This window comes from Diadema antillarum, unplaced genomic scaffold, assembly GCF_040938485.1.
Source record: "Diadema antillarum isolate AM-2024a unplaced genomic scaffold, OU_Dant_1.0 seq00000620_RagTag, whole genome shotgun sequence".
In the NCBI taxonomy this organism is placed as follows: domain Eukaryota; kingdom Metazoa; phylum Echinodermata; class Echinoidea; order Diadematoida; family Diadematidae; genus Diadema; species Diadema antillarum.
The window spans coordinates 1,043,927-1,059,946 of NW_027271543.1; the positions used below are offsets into that span (position 1 = coordinate 1,043,927).

The 16,020-nt window shown below is 39.2% G+C and overlaps 1 protein-coding gene across 1 annotated transcript; it reads left to right on the top strand.

Moving 5' to 3' along the window:
- Positions 1-287: 287 nt before the first annotated feature.
- On the top strand, positions 288-13,928 carry LOC139736080 (protein misato homolog 1-like). Its single transcript, XM_071646827.1, has 13 exons — positions 288-460; positions 2,576-2,668; positions 3,279-3,391; positions 4,803-4,878; positions 6,178-6,407; positions 7,227-7,344; positions 7,990-8,124; positions 8,598-8,750; positions 8,988-9,119; positions 9,892-10,070; positions 11,187-11,282; positions 11,798-11,913; positions 13,485-13,928. Exons 1-13 carry the CDS (start codon positions 377-379, stop codon positions 13,733-13,735), a joined length of 1,776 nt encoding a protein of 591 aa, XP_071502928.1. The 5' UTR covers positions 288-376; the 3' UTR covers positions 13,736-13,928.
- The last annotated feature ends 2,092 nt before the right edge of the window (positions 13,929-16,020 follow it).

Sequence of the window (16,020 nt, forward strand, 5' to 3'; positions counted from 1 at the left end):
CGAGAAGAGTGATTGCATTGAGAGCAATAATAATGTTCCTGCCTGGTGAATGAACGGGTTGTGCGATGCGGTATGTTGTACGGACGTGGTGTGTTCTCGTAATGCGATTGTATGCGGCCCACATGTGTGCACACACACGGCTTGTCCTTCACACACGTGCGAATTGTTTTCTCTACGACAGGAGTACAAGGATTTACGTGTAGACTGTGCTCACATTTCATTCATTGATCGCCACGGTGTGGTACAACGTGATTTCTGTGAGAAATGAGCGAAAGAAGAGACCGTACCAGACGAATTCGCCTAGCCCTTCCCAACTTCAAGCAGAAGGAATAGAATTGCTCGCACAAGATACAGCAAAGTTAATTTCTTTTGATAAATGGACGGGAAGACAAGAGAAATTGTAACACTCCAATGTGGCCACTATGCAAATTTTATTGGAACACATTTCTGGAATATTCAGGTAAGCAAATTTGTTCAATGTGTTGTTGAGAGGTGGAAGATTCGTGGTCCCACTCGTTGATAGCGCTGTATGGAAAATTTTGCTTTCCGGTTTCAATGTTTTAATTTCAATATTTAAACTTACTTCTTCTCTGTGGCAAAGTGAATGCAAGTTATAATCAAATGGTGATTATATTGATGGTCATGGTCTGAAACTGCACACACTTTTTTCTCTGTCTTGAAAACGAACAGAATTGATTGAATGTATTGTTAATGGAATGAACACAAATGTGGCTAACAATTTGATTAGCAAGAATTATCATGATTAAATTTTATGCCTATTCTGATATAAATTAGCTGATGTTGGACCCTAGATGAATGCTAAAAAGTATGTTGATTTTCAAGAACGGACTCGATGGCTGATACTATGTAAATTCAATTCGACAACTAGATACGTTTTCACCATGCTGCCCATCAATTGATCTCGAAACATGCACAAACTCACTCTCAATTCATCAACAACCAAGAATATTTGCATCTGAGTGATCGGAGACCCAAGTCCATTAGAAGTGGATTATTCAACACTTTTTCCATGTCGGAATACGCTGATTGCTGCTATAGATTGCTCTGTGCTAACTGTGTTGCACAGGAGCAGACAAAGCGGCATCATGGTTGTTGTTTGAATGAAATAAGATTTTGAAAAAGACAAGGGTGGACAAAGAGAAAGGATGGGAAAGGGGGAAATGGAAGTAACTGGAAAGTTACTAAAAAGGCAAACCTGGAAAAATGAATTTAAAACGAAGGATTTAGGGTCCCCTACAAAATAGAAACTAGATGGGTTTTTTTATATGATAATGGAAGGAAAGAAAAAGAGAAAATTTAAACACTATCAATTGATATCAAGGAAGTAAAGGGAGAGATGGATATGTTTGAAAAGTAGAGAGAAATCAAGAAGGAATTAAAGATTTAAAACAAAATAGCACCAGGTAGAATAATAAAATAAGAGATGAATCAAAACTGGATGAAAGGTAAGATGAATAGAAGGGAAAGAAAGAGAATTAAACAGGCTGAAGAGGAAATAAAAAAAAAGATACATCCGAATAAAACATAAGTAGGATTTTGGAAAGGAGAGAAAAGAGAGGTATAATGTAGGTGGAGAGAAGATGACTAGAAGGAAACAACAGATAGGCAGAACATGAGATTGGATACTCATAGGAAATTGAACAAAAAAATTGGACAAGAGGAAACTCACAAAGACATGATAGGAAGGAAAGGGAAAGTTAGGCTGCGTTCACATAGAAGTATACTATTCGGGTATTCGGGGCTCGTTTTCGAGGGCACACGAATAGCTTGAATCGAACGATAGGATTTCCTCACACCGGTTCACATAAGAGGGCACTATTTGAAAGTACCGAATAGCTGCGAAAAGTTTAGCAAAGTGGAAATCGAGCTTGTTCGATTTTCTTGCAGCGCATACCTTCCCTCGTTTATGAAATAATGCAATTTTGGTCTGGATTTGCCCTTTAGCAAAAATAAGCATGTAGACTGACATTCTGATGCAGTTTAGAAATTGTTAATAAGATTTGCTGGGATGTAGGAGGAAGAAATCCTCACTGCATGGGATGGTGAGTTGACGGTGCGGGTGATGGTGTACTCGGTGCCCGAATAGCGAATAGCGAATAGCGAATAGCGAATAGCGAATATCGAATACCGAATACCGAATACTTCTATGTGAACGCAGCCTTAGGGATACCTGATAATGAAAGAAAAAAAAAGAAGGAAAGAGAAAAGGAAGAGAGAGATATAAGGAGATGCACACACACACTCAACTTCTATCTGACTCTGGAGACTCAGAAGCAATTATTTTAGGTTACTGAATAACGAGGGTGAGTTTGTGCATGTTTAGAAATCATTAGACAGGGTGGTGCAAAAGTACACTTGCACCAGAAACTATTCTAGTATGATATTTAAGGGCGAAAAATTTGTGTGAACATTTCATCAGGCATTCACTGTCATTTTTGCTGTTCACTGTAGTCAGTGGATTTGGAATGATGAATACAAACTGTAAATTTATGTTGGTGTTGAAAATAACTTTCCTGTCATCTTCTCTGTCAATTCAATTATACACCACTATCAGGAATCCACATTTTCCTATGACCCAAACCCTGCCCAGCTGGTCCCTAAGGATATCAACAATGATGTGCTCTTCAGAGAAGGAAGAACATTACAGGTTTGTAACCGTTCAATGTACAATGTACCAAAATTAATGTAAGTTATGATCACTATGTCATGATCAAATTTCCATACGATGTACAAAGTCATAGCTGTATCTTGATGCATGTTTACATGCCTTGGTCAAGCTATGAGTATGATTTTAATGGTTTTCTTTGCATTCAGATATGTTTCATAGTGATAAATGAAGCATTCATTTGATATGTAAGGTGAATTGCATTCCTTGTTTTTGTCTAGTTAACCAATTCAGTGTAGGAAGGACAGTATCAACAGAGATCAATGCAATGTTTATCAGTTGTTACATGATCAAACTGTAGAAGTAATCATGTGAATGTCATAATTATGCTGACCATAAATTCTAGATCATGTTCTTAAATTGTATTACATACACCTGTAGCCATTCTAGGATGCAATGATCTTTCTGTTTGAGACCACACCAGTGCTTCAAAATGAGGATCATTACATTTGGTACTAAGGAGAATCATCTTTCAGAATGATATGTGTACAGCTGTAGTGTCTTCACATAGCCAACAATGTAGTGTTATAGGGGAAAGATGTGTTACAATTGTTTAATGTCTATTAAGTTTACTCTATTTCTGGCTCTGTAGGGGGAGGTGACATACACCCCTCGCTTGGTGTGTGTGGACCTGAAAGACAGTCTGAACACATTGAGAGCAGAAGGAATCTTGTATGACCTCAAGGCTGAGGAGGATGTGCACTGGTAGGTACTAGAAATTGATTATCATGTTCAAAACCAGTCTGCTGAGAATCTGTGGGGTAACGGTGTAATGGAGATACAGTGTACAGTATATCAAATTCATACTGTTATTCTGTCTTGCTATGCAAAATACAGTAAACCTCGGATAAGTCGACGTCGAGTGAGTCGAAAATCACTTAACTCGAAGCAAAATAAAAAGTCCCGATTTTTCCCTATGTATTTTCTCTAAGAAATATTTGGATAAGCCGAAGTACGAGAGTCGAATTTCGGCTGTGTCGAAGTAAAACATTCAGTCCCTTTTGTACAAAATACACGTAGTTTACATCACTTGAGCCGAAGAAGATTTGTCTGGCATTCTCATTACATTTAGAGGAGAACAAAAAAAAAATCGGCATGTCGCAGAACCCCGTCCCTGGCCTGCTGCAGGTAAGCATGCACACTCACCGTACCGCTCTGCACGCATGTCGAATACTAGTACATACACATGTATACATGTATACACACAGCACATCGATCCATATACTTTATCCATACACACAGCACATCCATACTTTATCCATGTCAAGCCATAACTCCTTGGTCAACCAATCGCTGCTTTAATATTTTAGTGACAGGCCAAGTGGGCGGAGCTTGTTTGTGCGTGCGCTCGGCAGGCAGTATAGTTTTGTTCAATGGAGTGTGGGATGGGCCTGGGAGAGTGTTTGTCTCAGGGTAGGTTGACAGAGATGGCTACCTATGTTGCACCATAGACATTATCTTCAAGAACAGACAAATTTGAATGCAAACACACACACGCACGCACACACACACACACACACATGCATGCAAATGTACTATAATACATGTACATAACTGTGAGTCGAAAAAAAAATCGACTCTCGCGAGAGTCGAATTTCACTTAAGTCGACGCATTTTCGTCAGTCCCGAGAGCTTCGACTCATGCGAGGTTTACTGTATAAGTGTTTCTATCTGAACAAGTGCTACATGAGTAGTTGCAAAATTTAATGAAGTGACATGTTTTTTCAAGTACATTTCAAACTGCACCCAATTCAATTGTAAGATTCTTAAAAATCGACAGAGATATGGAGCAGTATTTATAAGCAAAATAGACAATGAGTGGTGTGTATGTTGTATATTATATTGAGGAAGTGTCTCAGTATTAGTAAGAAAATTAATCTTTCAGCTTTTGTGTATACTATTTTTTCATTTTCTTATTTCAAGTCCATATCTCACAGATTTTTTTTTTATTTAACCTGCAATACTGCAATCCCCTAAGAATACTCTAATATGAACGAATCTGAGAGTCCTGTTTTGTTCATGTGTTATTGTTGTTTTTTAATCAACTATTCACATTCTTCAATAGATATTCTGTGCTTTCTATAACATATGACAAATTGATTGTCTTCTTTTTCAGGGGCGGAGATGTCACTCTTCACAAAAGCAGTCCTGCTCATAAGAACCAGTTCTTAGCCGACCTTGAAGCTCAAGATGTATGTTCATAGATGGATTTTGTGATTCACTTATTGTAGTAAAAGGCATATGAGTAGTTGTTGTAATGTGTGACTGTGCCTTTTGTGTACTATCCTTGCATAGTAATGCTAGAAATATGATGATGTCATGATGGGCAGGTGTATTTCTGTGCACACATGTACGTGTACTTAATTATTTTTCACCACTGTGGGTTTGTGAATGATATTTCTTTGAGTCTTTGTTTTTTGTGATATGAACATTAAAGATGACAGATCAAAGGCCCTTTCCATGGAAAAAGATTGTGATCACTGTAAGCTGCAATAGTTTTGTCCATTAATTAATTTGATTGACATCTTTCATCACATGAGTCATGACGTGTAGCTACAATGAACTAGACACGGAAGCATGGGGATTCATGGGTTGCTGAGTCATTCGCTGCCAACTGGAGTACATTCAAAAACCACAAATAGCACCAATCAGCGTCCAATGTGCATCAAAGCGTACACTCATCAGTCAACTCCTGTTCCAAGCCAGGCTAGCCTTCCCACTCCATAGTACAGTGCACTCCCGTTATAACGAAATGCTCGGGACCGGCAGTTTTCTTTCGTTATAACGAAATTTCGTTATAACCGAACAAATACAATACATAACAAAAACAAGGAAGCCACGCATATATGATATTCTGTTTGTTGAATACTCGTTATACACTGGAAAGCTATGTGAACGATAAAACAAATAGTTAATCTATTTCAGATTATTGTATTACAATAACGCAAGTTCCCCTCGGAAATTGTGCGTGACACACCAAGCGAACACACAGTGATGTGACGCGTTCGCCCATGCAGAGACACTGTAAATGCCTTGTTCCACTGCGTATTTTCAAAAGCGATCTGCATTTCGTTATAACGGAGCACATTTCTTTTGTTTTTCTTTGTCAGTGGTGCTCGGAAAAGACTTCGTTATCACGAAAATTTCGCTATAACCGTGTTCGCTATAAGCGAATTTTGTACCATAGACTTTAGTGGCGATAATTTTGGGACCAGAAGTTTTACTTCGTTATAACGAAATTTCGTTATAACCATGTTCGTTGTAACGGGAGTGCACTGTATTCCCCACCCTACCTGGTTTTTAATCGAGACTTCCCTCTCCTATACCTCGACTTGCAATGATTTTAACTGCCATGGCACAGACAAGTAGATTTCGTGACCCCTCAAAACGAGTGGTGCAACACGACACAAGAATTATTTCTATTTAAATGTGAATGTTGTGTTGTTGAGTAATGTGGGAAAAGCCTACAAAGATTCAACTCTTTTTTGCAGGAGATGTTCGAGCATGGAGAATGCCGACCACCAACCAGTGGCAACGACCTCTTGACCCCTGACAATGACTCCACCGAGGCAGATACTGAAAGCGAGGAGCACAAGGGTGCAAAGTCTGTGACCAAAAGGAGCTACAATCTGAATGAGGAAGTTGCTGTGTGGTCAGACTACCTTTATGGTCACCTCCATCCTCGCACGATCTCCATTGTCAAGGAATATATGCACAACAGGTCTGCACATAGCGCATTCATTTACTATTTTGAGTTATCGTAGCAACTCAAAAATGTTTTGAGGTTTCAAAATGAGAAATGGGCAATGGCATGTGTAAGGATCATTTTATACAGTCATTTCAGAAGATTATCAGTTATTAGACCAGGGGTCAAGGGATTAAGGTCAAGGAATTAAATCAGTTCTAGAAGCCATCTATGAAATTTAGTGGAAGTTACCTCAAATGCAAGCCACATCGAGACAAGTTACTTGTGTACTTTGTAATGTATCTAGGAGCAGTCCATGCTCTGAGTCCATTGCTTAAATGGTACATATCTTTGCCAGTACTTACAAACTTGAAATTCTTGACATAATCGGCTAAAAGTGTTTACAGCCATAAAATGGGGAAGAGCATTTATTGGTGTAAGTGTGGAAGAATTCTTGCAAAATTCAACTTCTTACATATCACTCTAAACATTGTACATGTACTTTTATTGTCATCTAACTCAAAATGCCCATGAAATACATCGGTTACGATTAAGAAATTGGCTAGGAAGTCTTACAATGATTAATGTGATATGGTAAACACTTCCAACAATATTGATTAGGTAAGGGCTGTCAGTGGGAGGCATGTCAGTCAACATCATGATGACTCGTGAAGCAGCATCTCATCTGGAAACACCTTGATATTCTCATATTTTGTGCTGGTAACCTATACTTGATGGATAGATGGATATTTTGGAGGATGAGACATTTGGGATATTTTGTACCATATGTAATGCATTTTAGTACGTATTCACATGCTCATGATGACACATCTGTACCCTTGTCGTCTATTCCAGTACTATAGGACCGTTTGATTTGTACACCCAGGGAAAGGAGTTACTTAGCAGGAAGGATATATCCGATGACATTGAAGACCGGCTGCACTTTTTTGTTGAAGAATGTGACCACCTGCAGGTAAAGTACAATGATGGAAGAAAGCTTTGAGACTAATACGGGAGGGGATTTACAGAATCTTTTATTCAAAATGCCAACAAGTGTCTGATATGTGCTAACATATCGATTTGGTGATTAGCAGCAGTTCCTGAATTAAGGTATTTCCATTTCTACATCTATTTTTTTCCCCTACACTTTGTCAATCCTAATTTCTGTAGTTGCCACCACATACAAATAAAAAGCTGGCCCAGACTACAAATCATTATATATGGTTTCCTTTCCACATAGATTGGGCAAGAATCTGTCATAAATCTGATAAATGTAAAGTACACCTGAAAAGTTATTGTTAAGGCTCTGTAGGTGAGTTGACTTTGGTTGTTGTAGTGTCATAGTAGACATTATTCCAGTGAACTTTAGGGGCATTTAGATGACTGTTCTCACACAATCGAGATATTCTTAACTTGTGACATTTGCTTGTCCAGTTTGTAACTGTATCTTGTTTTCTGTTACCATCTTATATATGTATGTTTGTTTAAAGGCAGTTGAAATTGTTTTCCCAATGTTTACTCTCTTTATATCACACTAAATAACAATTTTCCAGTTTGGATGATTTATTCATAGTCGTTGTTTTATTTTTTTTTTTCAATTGTTTTATTTTGTCTGTAGGGTTTCCAGGTGTATCTTGATTTCTACAATGGATTTTCAGGGCTTGGATGTGGTGTACTGGAGGGACTTGCTGATGATTATCATGGCAAGGGGATCTTGACGGCAGGGGTAGCCCCCACCTGTTTTGATGATTCCGTAAGTGTGTCATCAGAAGGCAGCCATGATTATTGACATTTAGAAAGAAAATGTTTCATATCTCTTAAGTAGCAGTTGCTGGGACTAGCAAGAAATACTAGGATTATGGAATATATATTTAGCAACAACGGACAAGCTAAATGATAGTAAGATAAAGCAATGAAGGAGGCATGCAGTGTGAAATGACACCATCCACAATGCTTCTGTACATTACATGAATCTGTCATCAGTCTACTCTTGACACATTCTGTGCCTTCTCACACTGATGAGGTGTGCAAACCCAACAATCATCTGGTGGATGTATCAAAATGAATTGATATCAAATGTTATTCCAAACTGCACAAAAACACAAGCAAATCACATGATTAGAAAGCCTACCTATCATGCTGTAAACATGGCAAAGACTGTATATTGCTATGATGAACAACAGGCAGAAGAATAAAGATATCTCTCTTTTTTTTTTCCACTCACAGAACCCCTTGCTTGACAGCTATCGTGTAATCAACTCCGTCCTGTCTTTCAGCAGACTTGTAGCTCACAGCTCTATGTTTGTGCCCCTGTCTCTCGCCTCGACATTGTGGAGGAAAGTGGGGTCCCCTGTCACCTTCCCACACCTAGAGTACAAGGTACGTTAAATTCGGTCTCTGTACATCCAGGTTATGACAGGACAGGAACTGATGATTCTACAATACTGGACCATTTGTGGTGTGCCCCAGCTGATAACAGACCATTGGCAGACAGCAGTCTCAGCATATCTTTTTAGGGAAGAAATCTGTTTCTTGAAAATTTTACAACCGTGTGTGATAAGAAAAGTACTCCAAAACATGTCTCTACATCCTATAATGTTCATATTCTCTTTACAGCCTAGCCTACATTACCATACATCAGCTGTACTGGCATGTGCAATGGACACTGCCACCTTACCACTCAGGGCCACAGAGGGCGCTGTCTCCCTGTCCATGATGACAGATGCTATTGCTGCAAGAGGCAGGAAGGTATGTTGTCTCAAACTGTGTATAGTGGCTTCAAATTTAACTCTTTTATTCCCATTGCCAGCCTGTTTGCAAACTGTGTCAGTAGCATGAGCCTGTGGTGGTCCTATTAGGGTTTATGTGCTCAAAGCATTGCTCAAAATGAATTCCACTGTCATTACATTATTATACAACTGACCGACAGGACAGGTTTGAGTGGGTCAAAAGAAACTGTGTACACAAAGTACCTCTGAATTGTTTGAACCCACAAGTCATAGCCGAGTGGGTTCAGATAGTGTAGAGGTACTGTGTGTACACAATTCGTATTGACCTGCAAAAAGAACCTGTGAGTCGTCTGTTTTATAAAATGAATAAAAACCTCCTAAAATTATGGCTGAACTATGTGCTGACTGTAGTTTACTGTATGCATGAGAAAAAAATCATGCATCTGTAATTATCAGACAAAACTAGTGACAGACATACTAAGTTTATTCAGGCACTTGCCAACATTCAGTCATGGCATTCTTACCCTATTGCCATGCCATGTTAAAATTCCTTGATCTCCTGTGATATATTCGATATATATGGCACTTGTTAATTCCATTACTTGCTAACATTTTGCCACCTTGTCATTACCCCATGAAAGGTAACAATAAAGAATATCGTGTTTACTCAGTTTTAGAGTGCAGGAATGATTTTTTTTTCACTCTCTTTACTCCTATCAATTAAGGTCTTCTATCACAAGAATTTTATGTTTACCACAGTGATATTTTGCTATCATTGCCTCCTCTCACAGATTGGAAGCCTTTGTGCAAGTCTTCCGCTCCCACTCCACCATCAATCCACGCTGGCAGACATGCTGTCAGCATCTCCGTTACCATGGCAACCAGTCTCTCCTCATCATGGGATGGACCTGGTCGATCCTTTCGCACAATCTGTGGTGCTGAGAGGCGTACCTCCAAATAGATTGAAAAGGTGATGCACTCATTATACCCTCCAGAATTCTCCATTCATGTGTGGTAGTATTAAAGTAAGCTGTTTATGTGTGCAGAGTACATTGATATAATTGAATAATTCAAGAAAAGTTGAAGTACATGTACAAGGGGCATAGCTTGAGCCAATCTCTACTGCCATATTTGATCGAAACTTAAGTGTTTTTGTGTTATTTTGCTACAGTAGCTATGATATCAAAGTTGCCCCAAAGGGTACAGTTACAGAAAGGCGATGTCTGTACTTTAGGTAAACTTTTCGTTTTAAATAAGTAGTCCAGGTAAGCCATAATATGAGGTGTGGCTGTTTGTTTTTTTGTTTTTGTTTTTGTTTTTGTTTTGTTTTTTTGTTTTTTTGTTTTTTGTGTTTTTTTTGTGTTTTTTTTTTGGGGGGGGGCAAAATCCCTGTAAGGTCGTAGTCACTGGACATTTCCTACACTTCTAGTAGAAGTCTCCCATGATAATATGAATGTGTTAGGAGGGAAAGTGATGACTAGACAATTATAATGAGGAATTTGTATTGGTCAAATGTCAAATGAGGTCAAAGATTATTAACATTGGTCTGATAATGTCCTTTCCATCCATAATTATGCTATCAACTGTCTGTTGGTAACATTATCTTGTGAGAAAGAAAGGAATGAAGAGGCATTAACTATAGTGTTGTTTTGTTATTTGTTAAAGGCTGTTAAAATTGTTTGCCTAGGGCTTTTTTAAGAAGGAAATCGAGTAAAATTTGTCTGGAGCATAGGAGGATCTCTGTAGCTGTAAATTTTCCCAGGTATTGCCTCATGAAACAATGAATAACAAATCATTACTCTTTTAGGTTGAATGCCAGACTAAACTTTTATGCAAGCATCGCTCAGCCGATGCTGGATTGATATTATGGAGCATTTCATCCCAAGGACATTGCTTGTGGTTAGGTCTAGACACAAACTTAATCCAGCATATGCATGGGCCTCCATTTTACATGAAGGAAAGATTGATTAAAACATGCTCCTCTTTGCTGAGCATCTGTATAGAGATGAAAGGTCTATTCAAGTGATATCACATGCCTGGTGAATCCTTGAAGTAACTTTGCTTCATGATAACTTGTTTTTCCTAGGCCTCCCGCAGCCAACCTGAACCCCTATCACTCTTGCCATGATGAGGAAGAAATGCTGAGGAATCATCTCATCGCCAACTACCCACGGACCCTTAGGTTAGATCCTATGTTATACTATGCTATGCAATTTCATGCATTTTCCCCTTAAGCTATCTACATTTTGTAGATAAGTCATTATCTGTCATTTGTTATGATGTAAAATTGAGCAGTAAGTCACAAAATTTGTAAAAATCAATTTAGCATTTGCTGGTGTAATATTTCAGTAGTTTTGGTAGCAGTAGAAAAGTAGTTGAAAGACTGATAATATTGGTAGTAGCAATTACAGTAGTAATAGTAGTAGTAGTAGTAGTAGTAGTAATAGTAGTAGCAATAGTAGTACAACTAGTAGTAGTAGTAGTAGTGGTGGTGGTGGTGGTGATGGTGGTGTTGGTAAGTTTATGTGTAGAAGGTTGTGGTTGCAGGCTTCTTCTATGCATGTAAATACATGTTTCTTGATATTGAATAAGTTTTTGAGTTCTTCCAGAGATCCGTATACCACTCCAGTACAGCTGCAACTTACACAATTTTGTCAATGTCGCACAATTGATGCAGAGTTAATTTATCCTTCACAGTTCAGGAAGATGCATTAATCCACCTTGCAAGACTGGAGCTCCATTTCCTCATATCTTCAATTCAAAAGTCAACAGAGAGGGGCAGTTGATGGACGAAGATAGAAAAGAAGAACAAGGTGAAGATATAAGCTTCATTGGAAATGATGATACAGTATTCATTGCATAATCGGGACAGGTTGGGAGTAGCAAACACGGCCCCTTTAAGCGGGGTGCCCGATTTCGCGATGAGCATTCACCATGCACTAACGGCATACGACATGTACATGTAGTGCACACACACACACACACACACACACACATGCATACTGACGTACTGTACATGTACATGAATACACAACCACGCTACCCCTCGGCGCGACCCTCTAGCTCATTCACAACTGAGGAAGATTGTGATGTACACACAGATCACAGTGTATTGAAAGTTGAAACACTCAGAGACGAGGAATTTGGACTTTGCCCTCAAAGTGTATGACTGAGATTAAACAATGTACACAGCCTGAGCTGTGTGAGTGAGGCATGTTTCTTATTGGATGTGAGTAGGAATTGCAAGCGAGCACATGGCTTTGCTTATGTAGGGGAGAAGAATGTTCGCGAAAGCATGTGTTTCGCGATGGCATGGATACTTATACACGGTGCTTTCATGGCTATGCGTGTACGTGTACTGGATGGACGGAGGTCAAAACACACCAGTCGAAGCTTGCTTTGTAAGTTCGATGTAAACGACAACTGATAGGAAATCTTTGAAATATTGTTGTGGTATTTTGGTAGATTTTTTGCGTAAAATATCAACAAAATCAAAGATCGCTTGAAGAAAAAATGTCCCGTTTATCAGAGGTCCCCGCTCGATTATCCAGTGAAAATAACATGCATTGGAAATGTTTCTGGGAAGCGTATGTCATTTAAGCGAGGTTCCCGGTTATCAGATGCCCGATTATGCAATGAATACTGTACATGTATTAGGGCTTTGAGTGTGTGTGTGTGTGTGTGTGTGTGTGTCTGTGTCTGTGTCTGTATCTGTATTTGTGTCATGTCTTTGTTTCACCGAGTGTGTGTCTTGTTGGTATGAATACTTATTTGGAAGTGAGTGGTAGGTGTCATAGTCATTGTTCGATCTGTAATGAGATGAGAGAAGATAAGGGAATTGCCACAGCATTCTTCTCAATTGAATGTTGTTGCCAATGACATTCATGTGGCTTGAAAGTGATTCTATGCAATGGTTTCACACTTACTTCAGCAATCAAAGTGTTGTAGACAATGTAATGAATATTTTCACATTTGCTGTAAATAATCATTCAAGCTTTGTACCGTCCAACTCTCAATAATTTGGTACCTGCTAAACTCCTCATTTTGTGTGTGTGTGTGTGTGTAATGTTTAACATAGACAATTTACTAGTAGGTGTAGACAGAGCTCATTTTTTTCTAATCTTCTATAAATATTAGTGATGGAGGATAGGAGTATAGTGAAATAGAATCCATAAAAGTACAGAGCCACAGAGAAGTACCAGTTTTAGGATGAATGTCAAAATTAGAAGCAAAGGCACCATTTGACGTACACTGTCACCCCCATCTCCGCTAGTTCTTTTGCTTTGTGCTTCTATGTACTGCTTGAATCCTGCAAAGTATTTCCTACATCATGTAAGGAGCACTTATCAAAGAGGGAAATCAATTCTCTGGTACTCCTATGCAGGTGTTGAGAGTGTCCCCATGGTGACGAGCCTGCAGTCCAGCCCAGCTGTCAGACATCTCCTGTCCTCGCTGGTCAGCGAGGCTGGACGTCTGGACATCCACAAGTTCCACGGCTACACGGAGGAGGGCTTGGAGGAGGATGAGTTCAAGGAACACATCCAGGAGCTGGAGCAGCTCCTGGGTTGCTATGAGACGGAGACTGACCGCCAACTGGCCCAAGATGACCTTGATGATGATGATGACGATGTCTAGACAGTCGGTCATTTTGTGTGGATGGTCAATTGGACGGTTTATGTGCAGAGGGCAGTGTTTGGGTGGCCTCTTTAAAGAGGAACCACACTGTCCACACCCAGATGAGATAGAGAGAGGCGCAGCATTCCTGGGTCCACAGGAAACAGATTCTTCAGGCACATTATGAGTTGACTGTCAAGTTTTGGTAGATCTCGGAAGGAATTATGACTACATGCTTGATAATTCTGTAACGGAATTGAGTCCATAGTGTCAGTGCACGGAAATATATCACTACTGTGTAGTGAGGAGTATTTAGCAAAGAGAAGTTTACTAAAACATTGATTCTCTCGTCTGAGAGAGAGACAGTTTACATCTTTGTTTTTAACTCGTAAGAAAGGAGAACTGAGGTGGAAACAAAAATAGTAAAGAGATGTTTGGCTTCTAGAGAGGAGATTGTTATGGCAGAAATAGTAGCCATAGGAGAAAAATATTCAAGTGAGATAGGAAGAATCTTTTCAGCTTCTCATAAAAAAAAAGTCTGTCAAATGTTTGACAAGATTAAGTTGAAAGGGCAAACTCTTGTTCGTGATGGTGTGTAGCCAATTATTGTGGTCATATCTAGTGACCAGTTCATGGACAGGATGAACGAGGGATGGCATTTAAGACTCAAATTTTGAATGTCTGCATGGTATGTGAAGGTTCCTAGTTGCAAAATCTTCAGGGTATGACAGATGCCTTGCTTTTATGACCTTCTTTTGTTTTGGCCTAAAGTACCTTTGGAGGTAAGGTGAACCTGGTATGTGACATAAAACAAGGTTTGTTCAAGCCCCCAAAATCATCAAATTCCATTTTTTGGTGGTCCTGACATTGAAATGTGTTGGCCTGAAAAAAATAAAGAAAAACATTAAACAAAGTCATGAATCACTTAATATAACATTAAAATTTCTTAAATAGGTAGTGACTGGACATTTATTTCTAGTAAACCCTGGCCACCAAGCCGCAGCTAATGTCAAGCCTAACTTAAAATGTCCTGAAAGTTTAGTGAAAGAAAGAAAAAGAACCTTTGCAACTCATTTCATCCTGCAGATAGATGAACGGTTTACCGCCAAGGCATGTTAAGACTCGTGAGTAACATTGAGAGTGACAAAGATTGGTGTCTTACTGTGAAATTGACGGAGAATTCTTATTGTGAAATATTTCAGATGTAGGAACAGCCAGAGTGGAGATAAAAGAGTAGCAGAGTGTTAGTCCTAAATGAGAAGAATGAGAGCTCCGATATTTGTCATCACCTAACACTGTGCATTAACCTTGTCGTGCAATATCAACGGAGAGAGTACAAAATGATGTACAATAATCTTCGTGTTACAACAGAGGGTTTCTTCCATTAAACCAACACAGAATTATCGTTTATCAGTTCATCCTAATGGTATTTTTTAAAAGATTGTTCCAGCTGCTACAGAGTTTCTATGTCTGCCTGTTGGTTTGTATCTTAGACAATTTCCTCCATCCTGAAGTACAGGTAGATTTACATCCAAATCCTGTACCCTAAGCCTAATCCTGAATCTTTCATTCCTTTTTTGCGCCTTTAGACAAGGCAAGAAATATATTCAATGACATTACATCTTATCAAAAGGAAAGACCTGGATTGTAGTGTGGTGGGAAGAGGTATCAGGGTGTGTAGATTTGACCATGATCAGATGAAGGGAAAAAAGACAAGTTTTCCTTTAACCCTATCTGTGCCAAGAACTACAGACAGTGTAATATACAACACCTAATTAAAATGTAGCTATCTAATTGGTCGATTGGTCGATTGCCCATCACGTGACATTTAGTTAAAAGTTCCATCGCATGCTGTGGCTGTCAGCCGTGCAATTTTGTTTGAGCAAAAATGGATAGCGCATGGCTGACGTCACCCTTTCCATTGACCCCCGTGTTAAACTCACGATTGACCCCCAAGTTTTTGTTCCATCACACGGCTCTGATGTCACAATAAACAAACATTTGCCGCACACACTCAACAATTACAAGCGCACTTACAAGCGCGTCCTTTTGACACTCATTTTTGTAAACAGCTTCATTTCGCGTATGTACGTACGTACACGGTTACTGCGACTGTGCAGCTACTCATTCGTCTTTCACAGGAAATGGTTGCCATTTCTGTGCAAAATTCAAGAATCTCTGTGGACCACATCTGTTTACGATCGAGGTGTCTTATAAAACAAGTAGTGTATGGTCTTTGCTCGTGCAATGGAACAAGATTTCGCACTTGGTGAAAGATGAGGCGCACTATTCAACTCGGCTTTTTC

Coding starts and splice junctions, on each gene's coding strand:
- LOC139736080 (XM_071646827.1), top strand. CDS start 377: ATGGACGGGAAGACAAGAGAAATTGTAACACTCCAATGTGGCCACTAT. Junction 10,071..11,186: donor CCTCCAAATAGATTGAAAAG/GTGATGCACTCA, acceptor TGTTTTTCCTAG/GCCTCCCGCAGCCAACCTGA. Junction 11,914..13,484: donor AGATAGAAAAGAAGAACAAG/GTGAAGATATAA, acceptor ACTCCTATGCAG/GTGTTGAGAGTGTCCCCATG.